The 17638-nt window shown below is 41.2% G+C and overlaps 1 protein-coding gene and 1 pseudogene across 3 annotated transcripts in view; one reads left to right on the forward strand and one right to left on the reverse strand.

Annotated features, from left to right (window-relative positions):
* The first annotated feature begins 256 nt into the window (after positions 1-256).
* The window catches only part of POLB (DNA polymerase beta), a 36570-nt gene continuing 19188 nt past the window's right edge, over positions 257-17638 (forward strand). For 2 of the 3 annotated variants that reach the window (XM_026453984.1, XM_026453986.1), the window contains exons 1-6: positions 257-489; positions 816-873; positions 6715-6781; positions 10901-10975; positions 11896-11954; positions 14752-14801. In XM_026453984.1, coding sequence (XP_026309769.1) covers positions 429-489; positions 816-873; positions 6715-6781; positions 10901-10975; positions 11896-11954; positions 14752-14801 — 370 coding nt within the window. In that variant the 5' untranslated portion in view covers positions 257-428. Of the gene's footprint in view, positions 490-815; positions 896-6714; positions 6782-10900; positions 10976-11895; positions 11955-14751; positions 14802-17638 lie in introns of those variants that run through there. The other variant, XM_026453985.1, reaches the window with a different exon arrangement.
* On the reverse strand, positions 3573-4458 carry LOC116418862 (annotated as a pseudogene).

Here is a 17638-nt window from a genome sequence, read left to right on the forward strand (position 1 = left end):
GCACTCCTGCTTTCCCTTCTAAGGAAAGGATGCCAGATAAACACTGGGAAAACAGATTTAATCTCTTAGGTCAGAACTCCAGGTCTTCCCAAAGGAAGGCCCCTGGGCTGTCATTCCGAGGTGCCTATTTCCTCCGCGCCGAGTCCACGTCCACGAGTCCACGAACCCTCCGGATTCCCTCTATTCACCGGCCGCGGGCGCGCCCCTCTAGCCCCGCCCCGCCTTGTCCCGCCCCGCCCAGGACGCGTGACATCACAACAAGCGCCGTGCGCCGCGCCCCCTGTCAGGGACAGCCATTGTTCCGCCGGTGGCGCCGGTCGCGCCGGAGCTGGGTTGCTCCTGCACCCCTGTCTAAGTCCTGGTACCTCCTTCAAGCTGGGAGAGGGCCCTGGTTCTGAACACTCTGGGGTTCTCGGGTGCAGGCCGCCATGAGCAAACGGAAGGCGCCGCAGGAGACTCTCAACGGGGGAATCACCGACATGCTCACGGGTTAGCACCGGGCCAGGCCCCGCTGGCTTTCTTCTTTCTTTCCAGCCCCTTCGCCTGCCTTTCTTCTCTCCCACCCCGACAGTCCAGTGGGTGGGGTTGGCTCCTTGCAGCGGGTCGTCTTCCGTGGGGATCTCCCTCCGGCGCCCCTGGCTGGTTGTCAGTCCTGCCGGCAACACCTGGGCCATCGCTTGGGCTGCTTTTGGTCTGGCCCTTGAAGGAAAGGGGTGGTCACTGTATCTTAGAGGCTGCCACATGCCCTTCCAGAAAACAGTTCTCGTTTGTTTACTCGTGGTTCTTGTTCACCCGAGCCTTCTGTTGCCTTTCAGAACTCGCAAACTTTGAGAAGAACGTGAGCCAAGCTATCCACAAGTACAATGCTTACAGGTGGGACAGTGCAGCATTCTCGGTTAGCATACATTCTGGGATACCCTGTTTGGTGTGGCAGTTAACAGGACTGAGGGCCCAGTGGATATTTGGTCCATCTGCAAGAGCGGGAAAAAAGCAAGAATCGAGGCTGATACCTTACTCAGTATTTCTTGAAGAATGTGGGCAGCGCTTTATAGCATCAGTTCAGATAAGTTCCCAATTCTGATTGCAGGTAGCTGTAGCCTGATAGGTATTTTTCTCATCATCAAACACGAATTACTAGAAATGCGGTGTAATTTTAACCATAATGAAAGACAGCGGATGAAGTCCATACTGTGAAATGCATGTGGTTCAAGAAATCACATTTTTTCTTCTGGTTGGATTGAAGCTGATCCTGTGAGATCCTGATCTCACCTTCATGGGATCCTGTCCTTGTTCATCTCACCAGGGACCTTATCCTATTCATTCTTTCCACATCCACCTGCTTCTCCTTAGCCTATATTTATGTATGTATGTATGTATGTATGTATGTGTGTTTGTTTGAGACAGGGTCTCGCTGTGGCATGATCACGGCTCACTGCAGCTTCAATCTTCAGCCTCAAGCGATCTTCCCACCTCAGCCTCCTGAGTGGCTGGGACTACAGGCGCATGCCACCACACCCGCCTTATTTCTTTTTTTTTTTCCTTCTTTCTTTCTTTTTTTTTCAGTTTTTTGTAGAGACTGGGTTTTGCTATGCTGCCCAGGCTGGTCTCCCAACTCCTGAGCTCAAATGGTCCACCCACCTCGGCCTCCCAGAGTAATGGGATTCCAGGCATCAGCCTCGGTGCCAGCCCTCCTTAGCCTATAAATATGTCCAAGTCCCTCAGCGCTTAAAAGCAAAACCAAAACAATCTTAACTTCCCTCTAGCTAGTACCTTTTCTCTTTTCTCACTTTACAGTGAATCTTCTTGAAAAATCTTCATTCCTTGCCTGGACTTCTTAATACCTAATCATTTACTCATTAAGAAGTTCAGTCCTTGCCTGGACCTACCACTGCTCTGAAAATCCTCTCACCTACATCTCATCTTATTGGACTCTCAGTGGCATTCCTCCATAGCTCATGCTGTGAAAGTCTTGTGACTTCTGTAGTGGCACTCTTTCTGGTCTTTCATCTCTTCTTCTGTCTTACCTTTGAATGTTGGTATAGGTTGAGCATCCCTAATCTGAAAATTGCCGACATGATGACACAAGTGGAAAATTCCACATCCGATCTCATGTGGTAGGTGGCAGTCAAAATGGTCAACACTTTGTTTCATGCAAAAAATTATTAAAATGATTGTATAAGATTACCTTCAGGGTATGTGTGTAAGGTGTATGAGAAATATAAATGAATTTTGTGTTTAGGCTTGGACCTCACATATCCCTAAGATATCTTCTTATGCATATGCAAATATTCTAAACCCTGAAAAAAATTCAAAATCTGAAACAATGCTGGTCCCAGATATTTCAGATAAGGGATAATTAACCTGTGGTTCCGGGAAGTCTGCCTGCCCTTAGCCCTCTTTTCTTACTTCTGTAGTTTCCCTGACAATCTTGCCATTCTTGACTTTGAAATGCCATTTATATTGGTGACTCCAAATCTGTATCACTGGACTGTTTTCCACATTTTTAGCCCTATGCTGTCTTTATCCCAAGTCAGCTCCCTTCTTTCATTCCCACTCCACACAGTTCAGAGCTGATTGTGCTCCCTCCTTTCCTTACTTCTGTGACTTCCTATGTAAAGTAAAATAATTGTATTATCATCTATACATTTGATCATTCAAAATCATAGAGATATTCAACTTTGTATTCTATTTGGATTGCAGCAGGCCTCAGAAAAGAGGTGTTTAGTTTGAAGAAGCTCATCAGGGGATAAGTGAGAGGGCCAGTAGTCTAGACAAATAAAATGTGCCAAAGCATTGAGACATGAAGAGTATAACGTTTTCTAGGAGTCAGAAATTCAGTTTGCTTAAGGGGTATGGTGTGAGTGGGAAATAAGTCTGGAAAAGCAGGTGATTCCCTACCACTCCTGCATGCTTCTCCCTTTCCCAGTAGGCATTTCTCTTGATTGTGGCCAAAATATTCTTTTGAAAATAGTTATCTGATCTTGTCATTCAAATAACTAAATAATATTTTCTCTTTACCTTGATAAAACCCAAATACATCATAGCATACAAAAGGCCTTTCATCTGATTCTTCTTCCCTTTTAGACTTTGCCTCACAGTGCCAATGACCTGGAACTACTTGCCTTTCCTGAAATGATCCCCTCCATAAACTGTTGTTGCCTGCTCCTTTACTTATAAATATGTCTTTTCAGATTCATCATCAGTCATGTGCTTAGAAAGAAGTTCAGATCCAAATCTAAAGGGTTATTTGTGCTATAGCAGAAGGAAAATCCAAGGTTTCAAAGACTATCCAGTATTTATGCTTTTGACTTAGCTGTACTGTCACTTCTCATCAGCATCAACTCTGAATTACATTTTGCATTGAAATTATGGACAGAATACCATCGGCGAGCTCCCAGGATGTATCCAATCTGTCAGCAGATTAACAAGCTGGATATGTGTGAAGGTGGACAAGAATTACAGGTCACTGATTTATGCTGAACTGCAATGGGAACAATGTTTTTTTTTTTTTTTTTTTCTGTCCATAAGTTTATTGTCTTTATCTGAAAAATCCTCATAGAAAATTGTTTGGTTTAGCTCTTAGCAGCCTGCTCCTGAGCCCTGAGGAAGCTTACCTTCTTTTGAGCTATGCGATCTTTCTTCTGAGCAAGGAACATTTTGGGACGGTTACATCTCTTCTTTTTAACTTCTTTGTTGGGCTTCTTTTCATAGACTGGATTCTCTCCTGTAGCAGCATGAGCTTTCTTATACATCTCCTCCATCATGTCTGAAGTTATGCTATTCTTTATGTATTGAGAGAACTGTTTCTTGTAAGCATCTTTGTCTTCTTCCATTAAGTAGGGCATGTAATCTGCAACATTCTGGCCTATGATGTGCTTCTGGTGTACTTCTGCATTGAATTCCTTGCTTTCAGAATCATAACCAGGGAATCATTTGGTACTGTGAGGGATAGACAAAACTCCATCCAGGTCACCAAAAACTTTATTACCAGTGGTAATTCTCTCAAGGCCTGCATCCAAATAGCAGGTAAAGGCACTTCGTGGACCATCAATGCTTTCCACATTGTATTCATTGCCAGTCACCTCCACTTGGCCTTCATAGATCTTGTCCAATGCCAAACCTATTGAGAAGCCTGTGGGCCAGCAGCAGGCCAGTACAATACGCTGCAGCATAATTTGTCAGGCCAACCTTCACACCATATTTTGGCAGTTCATGTGCATATGCTGCGCAGGCTATCATATCCCCCTCTATACAGGCATAAGCAATCTGACACATCATATCTCTGTTACATGAACTATCATCCTATATTGGGGTGTGTTGTATTTATTTTTATCCTGTATTACCAAGCATTTCTGAGCATAGTAGTTTTACCATCCTGTCATCTTTAAATTTCATTTGGTGTCTCTTAAAGTAGGCCTTACTCTTAACAACTTTAACAAACTCCATCCTGTGGAACAGAGACCTGCAGGCCCAGCAGCACTAGGGGGCGGAAAGGTGGAAACAATTTTTAAAAACTGATACAGGGGCCAGGCACGGTGGCTCATGTCTATAATCCCAACACTTTGGGAGGCCAAGGCAGGTGGGTGGCTTGAGCCCAGGAGTTCAAGACCAACCTGGGCAACATAGAAATACCCCATCTCCATTAAAAAAATAAATAAATTGATGCGGGGACATAAGGGAATACAATTTGAAACTACGAATTTTAAAATAGCTATCCAAGGGCTGGATGCTGTGGCTCATGCCTGTAATCCCAGCACTTTGGAAGACCAAGGCAGGTGGATCATTTGAGGTTAGGAGTTGGAAACCAGCCTGGCCAACATGGTGAAAACCTGTCTGTACTAAAAATACAAAATTGGCTGGGCACAGTGGCTCATGCCTGTAATCCCAGCACTTTGGGAGGCCAAGGCGGGCAGATCACAAGGTGATCTTAGCAAGTGAGGTTAGCAGATCGCCTGGCTAACATGGTGAAACCCTGTCTCTACTAAAAATACAAAAAATTAGGTGGCAGGCGCCTGTAGTCCCAGCTGCTCGGGAGGCTGAGGCAGGAGAATGGCGTGAACCTGGGAGGCGGAGCTTGCAGTGAGCCTAGATTGCACCACTGCACTCCAGCCTGGGCGACAGAGCGAGACTCTGTGCAAAAAAAAGTACAAAATTAGCCAGGTGTGGAAGCACACACCTGTAATCCATCTACTCAGGAGGCTAAGGCAGGAGAATCACTTGAACCTGGGAGGCAGAGGCTGCAGTGAGTCGAGATGGCACCACTGCACTCCAGCCTGGGCGACTCCATCTCAAAAAAAATAAAATAGGTATCCATAAGCAGATCTGGTGTCTAATAATTCAAATGTGGCACATTTTTATGAGGGAGTTTGAACAATTTCTAAAAACTGGCTATTTTAAAAAAGGGGGCCCAGTGATAATTTCTACTCCCAAAGAAAGAAAGACAGCTGGTCTCCCCATCCCTTGAGTATTATGTATACAATTTAAATCACTTTGTTAGTCAGCACAGATCAAAACAATCACTTGGTTACTCAGTACAAATCATACTCTGACGTATAGGGTTTAAATTCAGTTATTCTCAAATGTGGAGCTTTTCAAGATACTTTAAAAGTTAGACATAGCTTAGGCGCGGTGGCTTATGCCTATAATTCCAGCACTTTTGGAGGCCATGGTGGACAGATCACAAGGTAAGGAGTTCGAGATGAGCCTGGCCAACATGGTGAAACCCTGTCTCTACTAAAAATACAAAAAAATTAGCCAGGCGTAGTGGCGCATGCCTGTAATCCCAGCTACTCGGGAGGCTGAGGGAGGAGAATTGCTTGAACACAGGAAGCGGAGGTTGCAGTGAGGGAGATCACACCACTGCACTCCAGCCTAGGCGACAGAGCGAGACTCTGTCTCAAAAAAAAAAAAAAAAAAAGTGGCTGGGAGCAGCGATTCACGCCTGTAATCCTAGCACTTTGGGAGGCTAAGGTGGGTGGATCACCTGAGGTTGGAGTTCGAGACCAGCCTGGCCAACATGGAGAAACCCCATCTCTACTAAAAATACAAAAAATTACCCGGGTGTGGTGGCGGGCACCTATAATCCCAGCAATCGGGAAGCTGAGGCAGGAGAATCGCTTGAACCCAGGAGGCAGAGGTTGTGGTGAGCTGAGATCGCGCCTTTGCGCTCCAGCCTGGGCTACAAGAGCAAAACTCCATGTCAAAAAAAATTTAAAAAGTTAGACATATAGTAGGTGGTCTGTCAGCTTATGTGAGTTTTAAGTTTCATATGGAGATAGAAAACTAGGCCAGGCACAGTGGCTCACTCCTGTAATCCCGGCACTTTGGGAGGCCAAGGCGGGTGGATCACGAGGTCAGGAGATGGACACCATCCTGGTCAACATGGTGAAACACCATCTCCACTAAAATACAAAAAACTCCGGGTGTGGTGATGTATGCCTGTTAGTCCCAGCTACTCGGGAGGCTGAGGCAAGTTAATCACTTGAACCCGGGAGGCAGAGGTTCCAGTGAGCCGAGATCACACCACTGCACTCCATCCTGGTTGACAGAGGGAGACTCCATCTCAAAAAAAAACCAAAAAACACAAAAAAAGAAAATTAGTTATCTTGGTGAAACCATAAGCATAGATGTTTGCGTGTATATATATTCCAGTTTAAGAAAAATGAAGGCCCTGCTGGATTTCTAATTGGTTTTCCTTTTTCTCTTTCCTTATAGAAAAGCAGCATCTGTTATAGCAAAATACCCATACAAAATAAAGAGTGGAGCTGAAGCTAAGAAATTGGTAAGTTTAGTTAGCATGTTGATCGAAGAGTTCACACGTGTACAAATTTGGTGGGTTTCCACCAAACCAAACTTGCCTGTCTGAAGCGGCCTTGACCCACACAGGCCGATTTCATTACTCCTGATTTCTTGGAATGACATTCATGCTGTTTCATACACACTTTTTCAAGCTCAAAATGTTTTCATTTGGGGCAAGATGGGTTAAAATTTTTAAAAATATTTGTAATTACAGTTTTCTTCCTCTCTGTTACAATATATACATGTACTCACATTGAATTTCAACTTGAGTGTTGGTTTTTAAGAAGGGCGACCAAGTGGCACTAGCATATCTGGTCCCCACCTATTTTTCTCTGATCCCCAAGTGTAGGAACCTATGTGAGTTAGTGAGAGTGCGTGTTCCCCAGAGAGATCTTACTAATAAGCACATGATTAAGCCCCTTTTATTTTATGGCATTTAGCCCTGTTCTCTGTGATTTCCACGAAGCCTTGTGTACTGTGTCACAGTTTCTAGAGGGTCACATCCCTTGTTAATTTGTAATATAATACCCCTTATCTGAAATGCTTGGGAACAGATTTTTTTTTTCTTTTTGGAATATTTGTATATGGTTGAATATTCATAACCCGAAAATCCAAAATCCAAAATACTCCAATGAGCATTTCCTTTGAGTGTCATGTCAGCACTCAAAATGCTTCAGATTTTGGACATTCTGGAATGTGGATTTTTGTATTAGGGGTACTCAACCTGTAACATCACTAAGAATATCCTGAGATGGTCTATCTATTGATAGTCAGATTGTTGTCTCATGTAAATCTTACTAAGTGATTCAAAGTTCCTCAAATTTAAGGACCATATCTTGTTCATCTTTTGTGAAAGATGTCAAATTAATATGACTTGTTTGTTTGTTTTGAGACAGAGTCTCACCCTGTTGCTCAGGCTGGAGTGCAGTGGCACGATCTTGGCTCACTGCAGCCTCCGCCTCTGGGGTTCAAGTGATTCTCCTGCCTCAGCCTCCCGAGTCGCTGGGACTACAGGCATGCACCACCATGCCCAGCTAATTTTTGCATTTTTGGTAGAGACCGGGTTTCACTATGTTGGCCAGGCTGGTCTCAAACTCCTGATCTCAGGTGATCCACTGCCTTGAGCCTCCCAGAGTGCTGGGATTACAGTTGTGAGCCACTGCGCCCAGCCTGAGATGACTTTTGATTAGTCCAGGTCCTGATAGTTATCACCTCCTTTTGTTCTTTACCTATTAATGTTTCACAAACGTTCTCTGGAATTTCAGTATTAATATTTGATTATCTTTAACCTTCTCAGGAGATGAGCCATAATTGCCCTTTTTTTTTTTTTTGAGACAGGATCTTGCTCTGTCACTCAGGCTGGAGTGCAGTGGTGGCATGATCACAGCTTACTGCTGCAGCCCTGATCTCCAGCCAAGCAATCCTCCCATCTTAAGCCTCCTGAGTAGCTGGGACTACAGGCATGCACCACCACACTCGGATATATCTATCTATCTATCTGTATATATATACTTTTTAAAATTTCTTTGGTAAAGATTGGATCTTGTTATGTTGCCAGGCTAGTCTTGAACTCTTGGGCTCAAGTGATCCTCCTGCCTCAGCCTCCCAAAGTGCTGGGATTACAAATGTGAGCCACCATGCCTGGACTATAATTGCCATTATATTTTTGCCCTTCAGAGTCATAACATTACCATAATCTTGGACATCTTGTAATTTAGTGACAATTTGTCCACATTCAACATGTGCCACATCTTAACCTTGACTTTGTTACTCAGTACAAATCATGCTCTGATATATAGGCTTTAAATCCTTGTGGCATAGACAGTTCTCAGCATCAGTATATCCTCCTTAAATAGACTAGCCAAGTAAGTTATAAATACATTAAACTTTAATTCTGAGTTTCTGTCTTGGTGAACTGACCCATTGATAGTCTCAGGAACTACTCCTGCTTCCTTTCACTTCCTCTTTTATCCCTACAGTACTTCCTTTTTTAAGTTTATTGCAAATAGCCTGCTCATTTCTTAGAGAAAAGCTTCTGAAAAGCTCTGATACACTTCATCTCAAATCTGCACTTATGGTATATTCCTAAAAAGAGTACAAAGGTATCCAAAATTCCTTTTGCACAAGACTGGATGTAAAAATCTCATCATTGTTCCTTTTCACAATCATTTAAGAATCACAGAGCTACTCTCTAGCCCATTTCTAGAATTGCTTCTCAGTAACTCTAGAAATTATTCCAGAATTGCTTCTCAGTAACTCTAGAAATTATTCTACAATTGCTTCTCAGTAATTCTAGAAATTATTCTAGATTATCTAATCTATTACTTCTTAGTAATAGAAGTAATAGATTCTTATTTCTTAGATTATCTAATCTATTACTTCTCAGTAATTCTAGAAATCTGAAATTTCCAGAATGAGTAGTTTGCCTTTTATTCCTTAATGTTAGGTATAGAAAGTAGCTTGGGTCTAAATTGCTTGAGGTCAGTATGTTATTGAGTAAAATTATTGTAGCGCTATCTGTAAAGGGAAAAATAATTACCCTTTAAAAAGCTTCTGATACAGGAAATGAGCCTGAGTAATTTCCTTTCTCTAATCTATTCTGCTTTCTAAATCTTTTGTTCATTTCTATCTGGTAATTGCTATTTTCCAAGCTTGAATATGCTTTCAGTAATTTGGGGACATTTATTAAACATTAAATAAATCAAGAATATTGATGAGTGAACTTAGGCCTAAGAGGCAGTCAGAAATAACTGGCACACCTGTTATTAAGCATGCTGAATGTTTAACTAAAAAGGACCAGTACACATGAAAAAAAGTTCAGTATTACTGATACCAAAGTTGCAAATTAAGCAAGACACTATATAGTGCCCATCAAATACATGCAGTGTGGAGAAAGATGTGAAAAAAAGGACACTCATTTACTGCCCATGGAAGTGTTGGTTGTTACAGCCTTTCCGAAGGCTGCTTTGTCAGAATGTATATATCCTTTGACCTAGCAATTCCACTTTGACATCGTGTTCCTAAGGAAACTAATAGAGATGTGTAACTACTAGGATTCATTAATTCATAATTTTTGATCACCTGTATGCCAATCACTAGGGATAAAACAATGAAAAGACAGGATCTCTGCTCTTCTAAAACTTAGATTCTAGAGAAGTGCTGCCCAATACAGCAACCACGAGCCACATTTGGCCATTGAGTTCTTGAAATGTGGATGTTGTGACTGAAGAATGGAATTTTAAATTGTAATTAATCTAAACTTAAATTGTCATATGTGGCTAGTGTACCATGTTGGAATGTGCAGTTCCAGAGCAGTGCTTCTTAGAACGAGGTGTCTAGGCCAGCAGCATCAGCGTCCCCTGAGAACTTAGGCATATTCTTGGCCCTACCCCAGACATGGTGAATGAGAAACTCTAGGGTGGAACTCGGCATACTGTGTTTTAACAAGTGCCCCCATGTGATGCTGATGTATGCAGAAGCTTGACAACCTCTGTTCCAAGGAATTTTATGAATATTATGATACTGTCAAATAATTGGAAACAATATACATGTTTACCTGGAGGGTATTTGCTAATTAAATTATTATGCATTTATACAATGATATACTGTGCAGCCATTAAAGATACTGTTGGATTTATTTATTTATTGGTATAGAAATTTGCTCATGATGTGTTAAGAACAAAGTGTGTACATCACCCAACTAATTCTGCCTATATTTGTAAGCAGAAAAGATGTCAAATAATATATACCAAATGTTGGGGAATGAGTTTACGGATGATTTTACTTTTCAGGGTAATGAAACTGATAAGTGAATGCTCTTCTTTATGCAACTCTGTATATTCTAATTTTTCTATAACAAAAGTTAATTTTAAATAAGATATATTAATAATTACTTTGTCAGGGTTTCCCTCTTGTCATTCATATAAGCATTCTGTCTTTAGGAGAATTTATTTTCACGGGGGTTCAATTTTCTGTGTCCTTTATTTCAAACCTTATCACATGGTATTCATTTGTTTTTCATTTTCTGCTTTTTACTTTATCTTTTAATAATTTGGTAAGCATTATATTCATATGACTTTTATATTTCTAATTTTCCATGTAGCCTGGAGTAGGAACAAAAATTGCTGAAAAGATTGATGAGTTTTTAGCAACTGGAAAATTACGTAAACTGGAAAAGGTAAAATTTTAACTTGTTTACTTCATTAATTACAGTATCTGCCTTTATGGCCACTATGTAGCATCATTGCAGGGTGACTGATGCCATTCACTCTAGTGAGACTCACAGGAAATGAGGTGAGTGGAGGTGATGGCTTTAACTGTTGTATCTTTAAAATTTTGAATATTGTTTCTATAAAATGTTCACTTGTTTTATGTGGCATTTAAGCGACTGTTAACACCTGTAGTAGAGTTGGCTCATCATTTTCAGTACTATTCAGAAAAGAGATTATAAACTTTTGACTAAAAGATCGGTATCTTTTAAAATTTATTTATTTTTTTGAGACGGAATCTTGCTCTGTCACCCAGGCTGGAGTGCAGTGGTGTGATCTTGGCTCACTGCAAGCTCCGCCTTCCGGGTTCACGCCATTCTTCTGCCTCAGCCTCCCGAGTAGCTGGGACTACAGGTGCCCGCCACCATGCCCGGCTAATTTTTTGTATTTTAGTAGAGACGGGGTTTCACCGTGTGAGCCAGGATGGTCTCGAACTCCTGACCTCGTGATCCACCTGCCTTGGCCTCCCAAAGTGCTGGGATTACAGGCATGAGCCACTGTGCCCGGCCATCTTTTAGAATTTCTGTGTTTAAACTCTCCCAAGCATTTTTATGGTTTTATTTCACCCCTATGATAGTAATTATATCACTTCTGATTTGTTATGAATAGACCTTTTAAAAGTATTGGATAACTTAGAGATAAGACATCTTCAGTTACTTTGTTATTCACCTGTTACTCCTTAGGTTACCTGTGAATAATTTTGTGTGGGTCATCCAAGAAATGTAAATAGCTCTTCATGTCTTTTAACAGACTGGTATGTTTCCAATAAGATCATTTAAGTCCTCGAAGCATTCTTAAATTATTGTTAGACTTTTTTCTTTTCTTAAAGATTCGGCAGGATGATACGAGTTCATCCATCAATTTCCTGACTCGAGTTAGTGGCATTGGGTAAGAACTATTTTTTAAGCAGACACAGTTGTCAATTGGCTTATTTTTCTTGTTAGCCAAAGTAAATTACTTGCTGTTTCTGAAAACCTGTACTTCACCACCTCTCTACCTTAGCCATACGGTTCACCCTTCCATAGCTTAAGATCTGAGGCTGATTCTTCAGATAATGCCTCTACTGTAAAGGCCCCATCCAAGGCAAATGTTACCTCCTTCATGAAACCAGTTTGGTTCCCCAGCCAGAAAGAACCTCTCCTTCCTCTGAACTCCACTACCACTTGCTCTGTGTGCATCTATTTCCTGCTCCCGCTTGGCTTCTTTTGTTTCTATTTATATTTATCATGATATTTATCATAGCACCTCATGAATTTGGAACAAGCCCTCAATTTTTTTTTTAATTATTTTTTATTGAGACAGGGTCGGTATATTGCCCATGCAGGTCTTGAACTCCTGGGCTAAAGTGATTCTTCCTCCTCAGCCTCCCAAGTAAGGCTTGGATTATAGGTGCACACCCCCTTGCCCAGCTTCAGGCATTTTTAAATGAAGGGATTATTATCTTAAAATTTGAGCTAGTACCAAGGGGGGCTTTTTTGACACTGGCTGAAGTAAAGATTAACATTGAAATATTAAGACTTTAGTGCTCTCAGGGCCGGGCGCGGTGGCTCAAGCCTGTAATCCCAGCACTTTGGGAGGCCGAGACGGGCGGATCACGAGGTCAGGAGATCGAGACCATCCTGGCTAACACAGTGAAACCCCGTCTCTACTAAAAAAATACAAAAAAAAAAAAAAAAAACTAGCTGGGCGAGGTGGCAGGCGCCTGTAGTCCCAGGCACTCGGGAGGCTGAGGCAGGAGAATGGCGTAAACCCGGGAGGCGGAGCTTACAGTGAGCTGAGGTCTGGCCACTGCACTCCAGCCTGGGTGACAGAGCGAGACTCCGTCTCAAAAAAAAAAAAAAAGAAAAGACTTTAGTGCTCTCATCTTTATGGCATGGGGCATTCCTTTAAATATAATGATTTGTTCTTTAAATGGCAGCATTTTCAGTGAAAGTTATTCTAAAACATATTAAATTCTTAAACCTAGTATATTGAAAATGAGCATGACTCCTTGGGGACTCAAGGCCATTTTAAAATTTTCATTAGAAGAATTACAATTTTTTTTTTTTTTTTTTTTTTAGAAATAGGGTCTTACTCTGCCATCCAGGCTGGAGTGCAGTGGTGCTAGTATAGGTCACTGTAACCTTGAACTCTTGGGGTAAAGTGACTCTCCTGCCTTAGTACTCCTTTTGAGTAGCTGAGACGACAGGGTTGTGCCACCGTGTGTGGCCAATTTTTGTTATTTTTTGTAGAGAAGATGTCTCCCTATGTTGCCTAGGCTGGTCTTGAATTCCTGGCCTCAAGCAATCCTCTCCCACTTCAGCCTCCCAGAATGCTGGGATTATAGGTGTGAACCACAAGGTGTTTTAGAGAGCATCTATTATCCCTTTTTTCCAGGCAAGAGAACTGAAAGTTGAATATAGAACATGAGTAACCATGGCAGAGCCAGATTTGAACCCATATCTTCTGATTCCGAGTTCAGTTCTGTTTCTTCTATGCTGCATTGCCTTCCTAACATCAGTATCAGTTTCTATATCACAATATAATGTGATGATATTTGCACAGCTTACTGAATGATATAGGTTTATTTGTCCCGAAACACTATGGCCTCAGACTGTTGTGCTTGCATGTTTATATTTGTGTGTATCCTTTTCTTTCTGTTCCCCGCTCCTGCTTTATTATGCTATAAACTGGTATGGTGAGAAGAATGTCAGGAAATCTGAGTAATGGTCCCAATGCTAGCACCAGCTAGATTTGTGACCTTAGCAAATCACTTCATCTTTCTAGGTTTCAGTGTCCTTCCTTATGAAATAAGAGAGAAGTTGGGTTAGTCAGTAAGGTTTCTTCTGCCCCCATCCTATAAGAGCATCTTTAGTCATTTCTGATGTTGTGATTTATTTATATGAATAAAGTGATATTTTAGAAACCTAAATCAGATTTTGTCATTGCTTTGTGCAGTGTCTTCTAATAGCTTTCCACTGCACTCAGAATAAAATCCAAACCTATCACCATGACTCTAAAAGCACAGCAGAGTGTAACACCTGTGTAGTGCTCCATAGCACCTCATACCATCACTTACATCACTCTATGCATCCTTATTTTTCTCTTCTCTTGAACAGGCCAAGCTCATGCCAGCCTTAGGGCCCTTGCACTAATTGTTTCCTTTTCCCAAAATGTTTTTCTCTTTGATCCCCTAGATAGCTGGTTCTTTAGTCATTCAAACCTCAGCTTAGATATCATCTCAAAGGCCTTATGCCACTCAGTCTAAAGTAGGACCCAGCCATTCTGTCATATCATTCTGTTTTAATTTATCCACCTGATATTTTTCTTGTTTATGTAACTATCTGTTGTCTCTATCTACCCACTTATATTCTTATTCCTGCTACATTTTCAGCACCCAGAAGAGTATCTGACACATAATGGCCCTTAGTAAATCTTAGTTCAATGAATGAATGGTTTTCAAGTGCCATCTGTACATGGGCACTGTGACAGTAGCCGTTTAGACATCTTTTTCATGTCTGAGTTCATAGTTGTCTTCCTAATGATTGACGCTTCAATAATTCATACTTTGGATAAAGTTGAACATTACCAAAGTAGCCATGCAACATTTTAGCAGGTCTTGTTTAGCTTAATAGCAACTCTTCTTACTATTAAGACATGGTTGTTAGTTTCACCCAATATTGAAGTAATGCTTTTCTTTTTGTAGTCCATCTGCTGCAAGGAAGTTTGTAGATGAAGGAATTAAAACACTAGAAGGTGAGTATAACTGTAGGTCACTAATTCCAGGTTAAATATGGTCCTGAAGTACCATTAGTGCTCTAACAAACTTCAAATTGAAAAATCCATTCTCAATCAGATACAAATGATAAGATTTTCTTTTTAACTCTGTAGTAGAGTAGATATAGGGTATAGTTTATATTACCATCATAAACATTTTTAGGTTTGTAACTAACTCAGAGAAAACTAAGAAGACCAAGAACCAGGGCCAGGCATGGTGGCTTACGCCTGTAATCCCAGCACTTTGGGAGGCGGGCGGATCACTTGAGGTCAGAAGTTCGAGACCAGTCTGGCCAACGTGGTGAAATCCTATCTCTACTAAAAATACAAAATTAGCCAGGCATGGTGGCAGGCGCCTATAATCCCTGCTACTTAGGAGGCTGAGGCAGGAGAATTGCTTGAACCCAGGAGGCAGAAGTCGCAGTGAGCCGAGGTGGTGCTACTGCACTCCAGCCTGGGTTACAGAGTGAGACTGCATCTCAAAAAAAAAAAAAAAAAAAAAAAAAAAGACCAAGAACCAATCTCTTGACCTAAAAAAAATGAAATAGTTATCATTTGCAGATTTTTCAAATATCTAAATTGCCTCTATTTCTTTTTCTTTTTTTGAAATGGAGTTTTGCTCTGTTGCCGAGGCTGGAGTGTAGTGGCGTGATCTAGGCTTACTGCAAGCTCTGCCTTCTGGGTTCATGCTATTCTACCTCAGCCTCCCAAGTAGCTGGGACTACAGGTGCCCACCACCACACCCAGCTAATTTTTTTTTTTTTTTTTTTGTATTTTTAGTAGAGATGGGGTTTCACCGTGTTAGCCAGGATGGTCTCGATCTGACTTCGTGATCTGCCCACCTCAGCCTCCCAAAGTGCTGGGATTAAAGGCGTGAGCCACTGCGCCCAGCCCCCTTTATTTCTTTAATAAAATTTTAAGCAAGAAAATCTTGTATCAGATTAAAAGCTAAGTTATATATTATTGAGAAAGATTCTGTAAGAGATTTGTAATGATTTTTAAAGGAATTTTTGCTTTGAAAAAAAAGATAAAAATAGAGCCTAACCTCTGAAATTGAGGCAACAATTAATAGCCTACCCACCAAAAAAAGCCCAGGACCAGATGGATTCACAGCTGAATTCTACCAGAGGTACAAGGAGGAGCTGGTACCATTCCTTCTGAAACTATTCCAATCAATAGAAAAAGAGGGAATCCTCCCTAACTCATTTTATGAGGCCAACATCATCCTGATACCAAAGCCTGGCAGAGACACAACAAAAAAAGAGAATTTTAGACCAATCTCCCTGATGAACATCGATGCAAAAATCCTCAATAAAATCCTGGCAAACCGGATTCAGCAGTACATCAAAAAGCTTATCCACCATGATCAAGTGGGCTTCATCCCTGGGATGCAAGGCTGGTTCAACATTCGCAAATCAATCAACGTAATCCAGCATATAAACAGAACCAAAGCCAAGAACCACATGATTATCTCAATAGATGCAGAAAAGGCTTTTGACAAAATTCAACAGCCCTTCATGCTAAAAACGCTCAACAAATTCGGTATTGATGGAACGTACCTCAAAATAATAAGAGCTATTTATGACAAACCCACAGCTAATATCATACTGAATGGGCAAAAACTGGAAAAATTCCCTTTGAAAACTGGCACAAGACAGGGATGCCCTCTCTCACCACTCCTATTCAACATAGTGTTGGAAGTTCTGGCTAGGGCAATCAGGCAAGAGAAAGAAATCAAGGGTATTCAGTTAGGAAAAGAAGAAGTCAAATTGTCCCTGTTTGCAGATGACATGATTGTGTATTTAGAAAACCCCATCGTCTCAGCCCAAAATCTTCTTAAGCTGATAAGCAACTTCAGCAAAGTCTCAGGATACAAAATTAATGTGCAAAAATCACAAGCATTCTTATACACCAGTAACAGACAAGCAGAGAGCCAAATCAGGAATGAACTTCCATTCACAATTGCTTCAAAGAGAATAAAATACCTAGGAATCCAACTTACAAGGGATGTAAACGACCTCTTCAAGGAGAACTACAAACCACTGCTCAGTGAAATCAAAGAGGACACAAACAAATGGAAGAACATACCATGCTCATGGATAGGCAGAATCAATATTGTGAAAATGGCCATACTGCCCAAGGTAATTTATAGATTCAATGCCATCCCCATCAAGCTACCAATGAGTTTCTTCACCGAATTGGAAAAAACTGCTTTAAAGTTCATATGGAACCAAAAAAGAGCCCGTATTGCCAAGACAATCCTAAGTCAAAAGGACAAAGCCGGAGGCGTCACGCTACCTGACTTCAAACTATACTACAAGGCTACAGTAACCAAAACAGCATGGTACTGGTACCAAAACAGAGATATAGACCAATGGAACAGAACGGAGCCTTCAGAAATAATGCCACACATCTACAACCATCTGATCTTTGACAAACCTGAGAAAAACAAGAAATGGGGAAAGGATTCCCTATTTAATAAATGGTGCTGGGAAAATTGGCTAGCCATAAGTAGAAAGCTGAAACTGGATCCTTTCCTTACTCCTTATACGAAGATTAATTCAAGATGGATTAGAGACTTAAATGTTAGACCTAATACCATAAAAACCCTAGAAGAAAATCTAGGTAGTACCATTCAGGACATAGGCATGGGCAAGGACTTCATGTCTAAAACACCAAAAGCAACGGCAGCAAAAGCCAAAATTGACAAATGGGATCTCATTAAACTAAAGAGCTTCTGCACAGCAAAAGAAACTACCATCAGAGTGAACAGGCAACCTACAGAATGGGAGAAAATTTTTGCAATCTACTCATCT

The sequence above is a fragment of the Piliocolobus tephrosceles genome, chromosome 7 (assembly GCF_002776525.5).
Source record: "Piliocolobus tephrosceles isolate RC106 chromosome 7, ASM277652v3, whole genome shotgun sequence".
NCBI lineage: Eukaryota > Metazoa > Chordata > Mammalia > Primates > Cercopithecidae > Piliocolobus > Piliocolobus tephrosceles.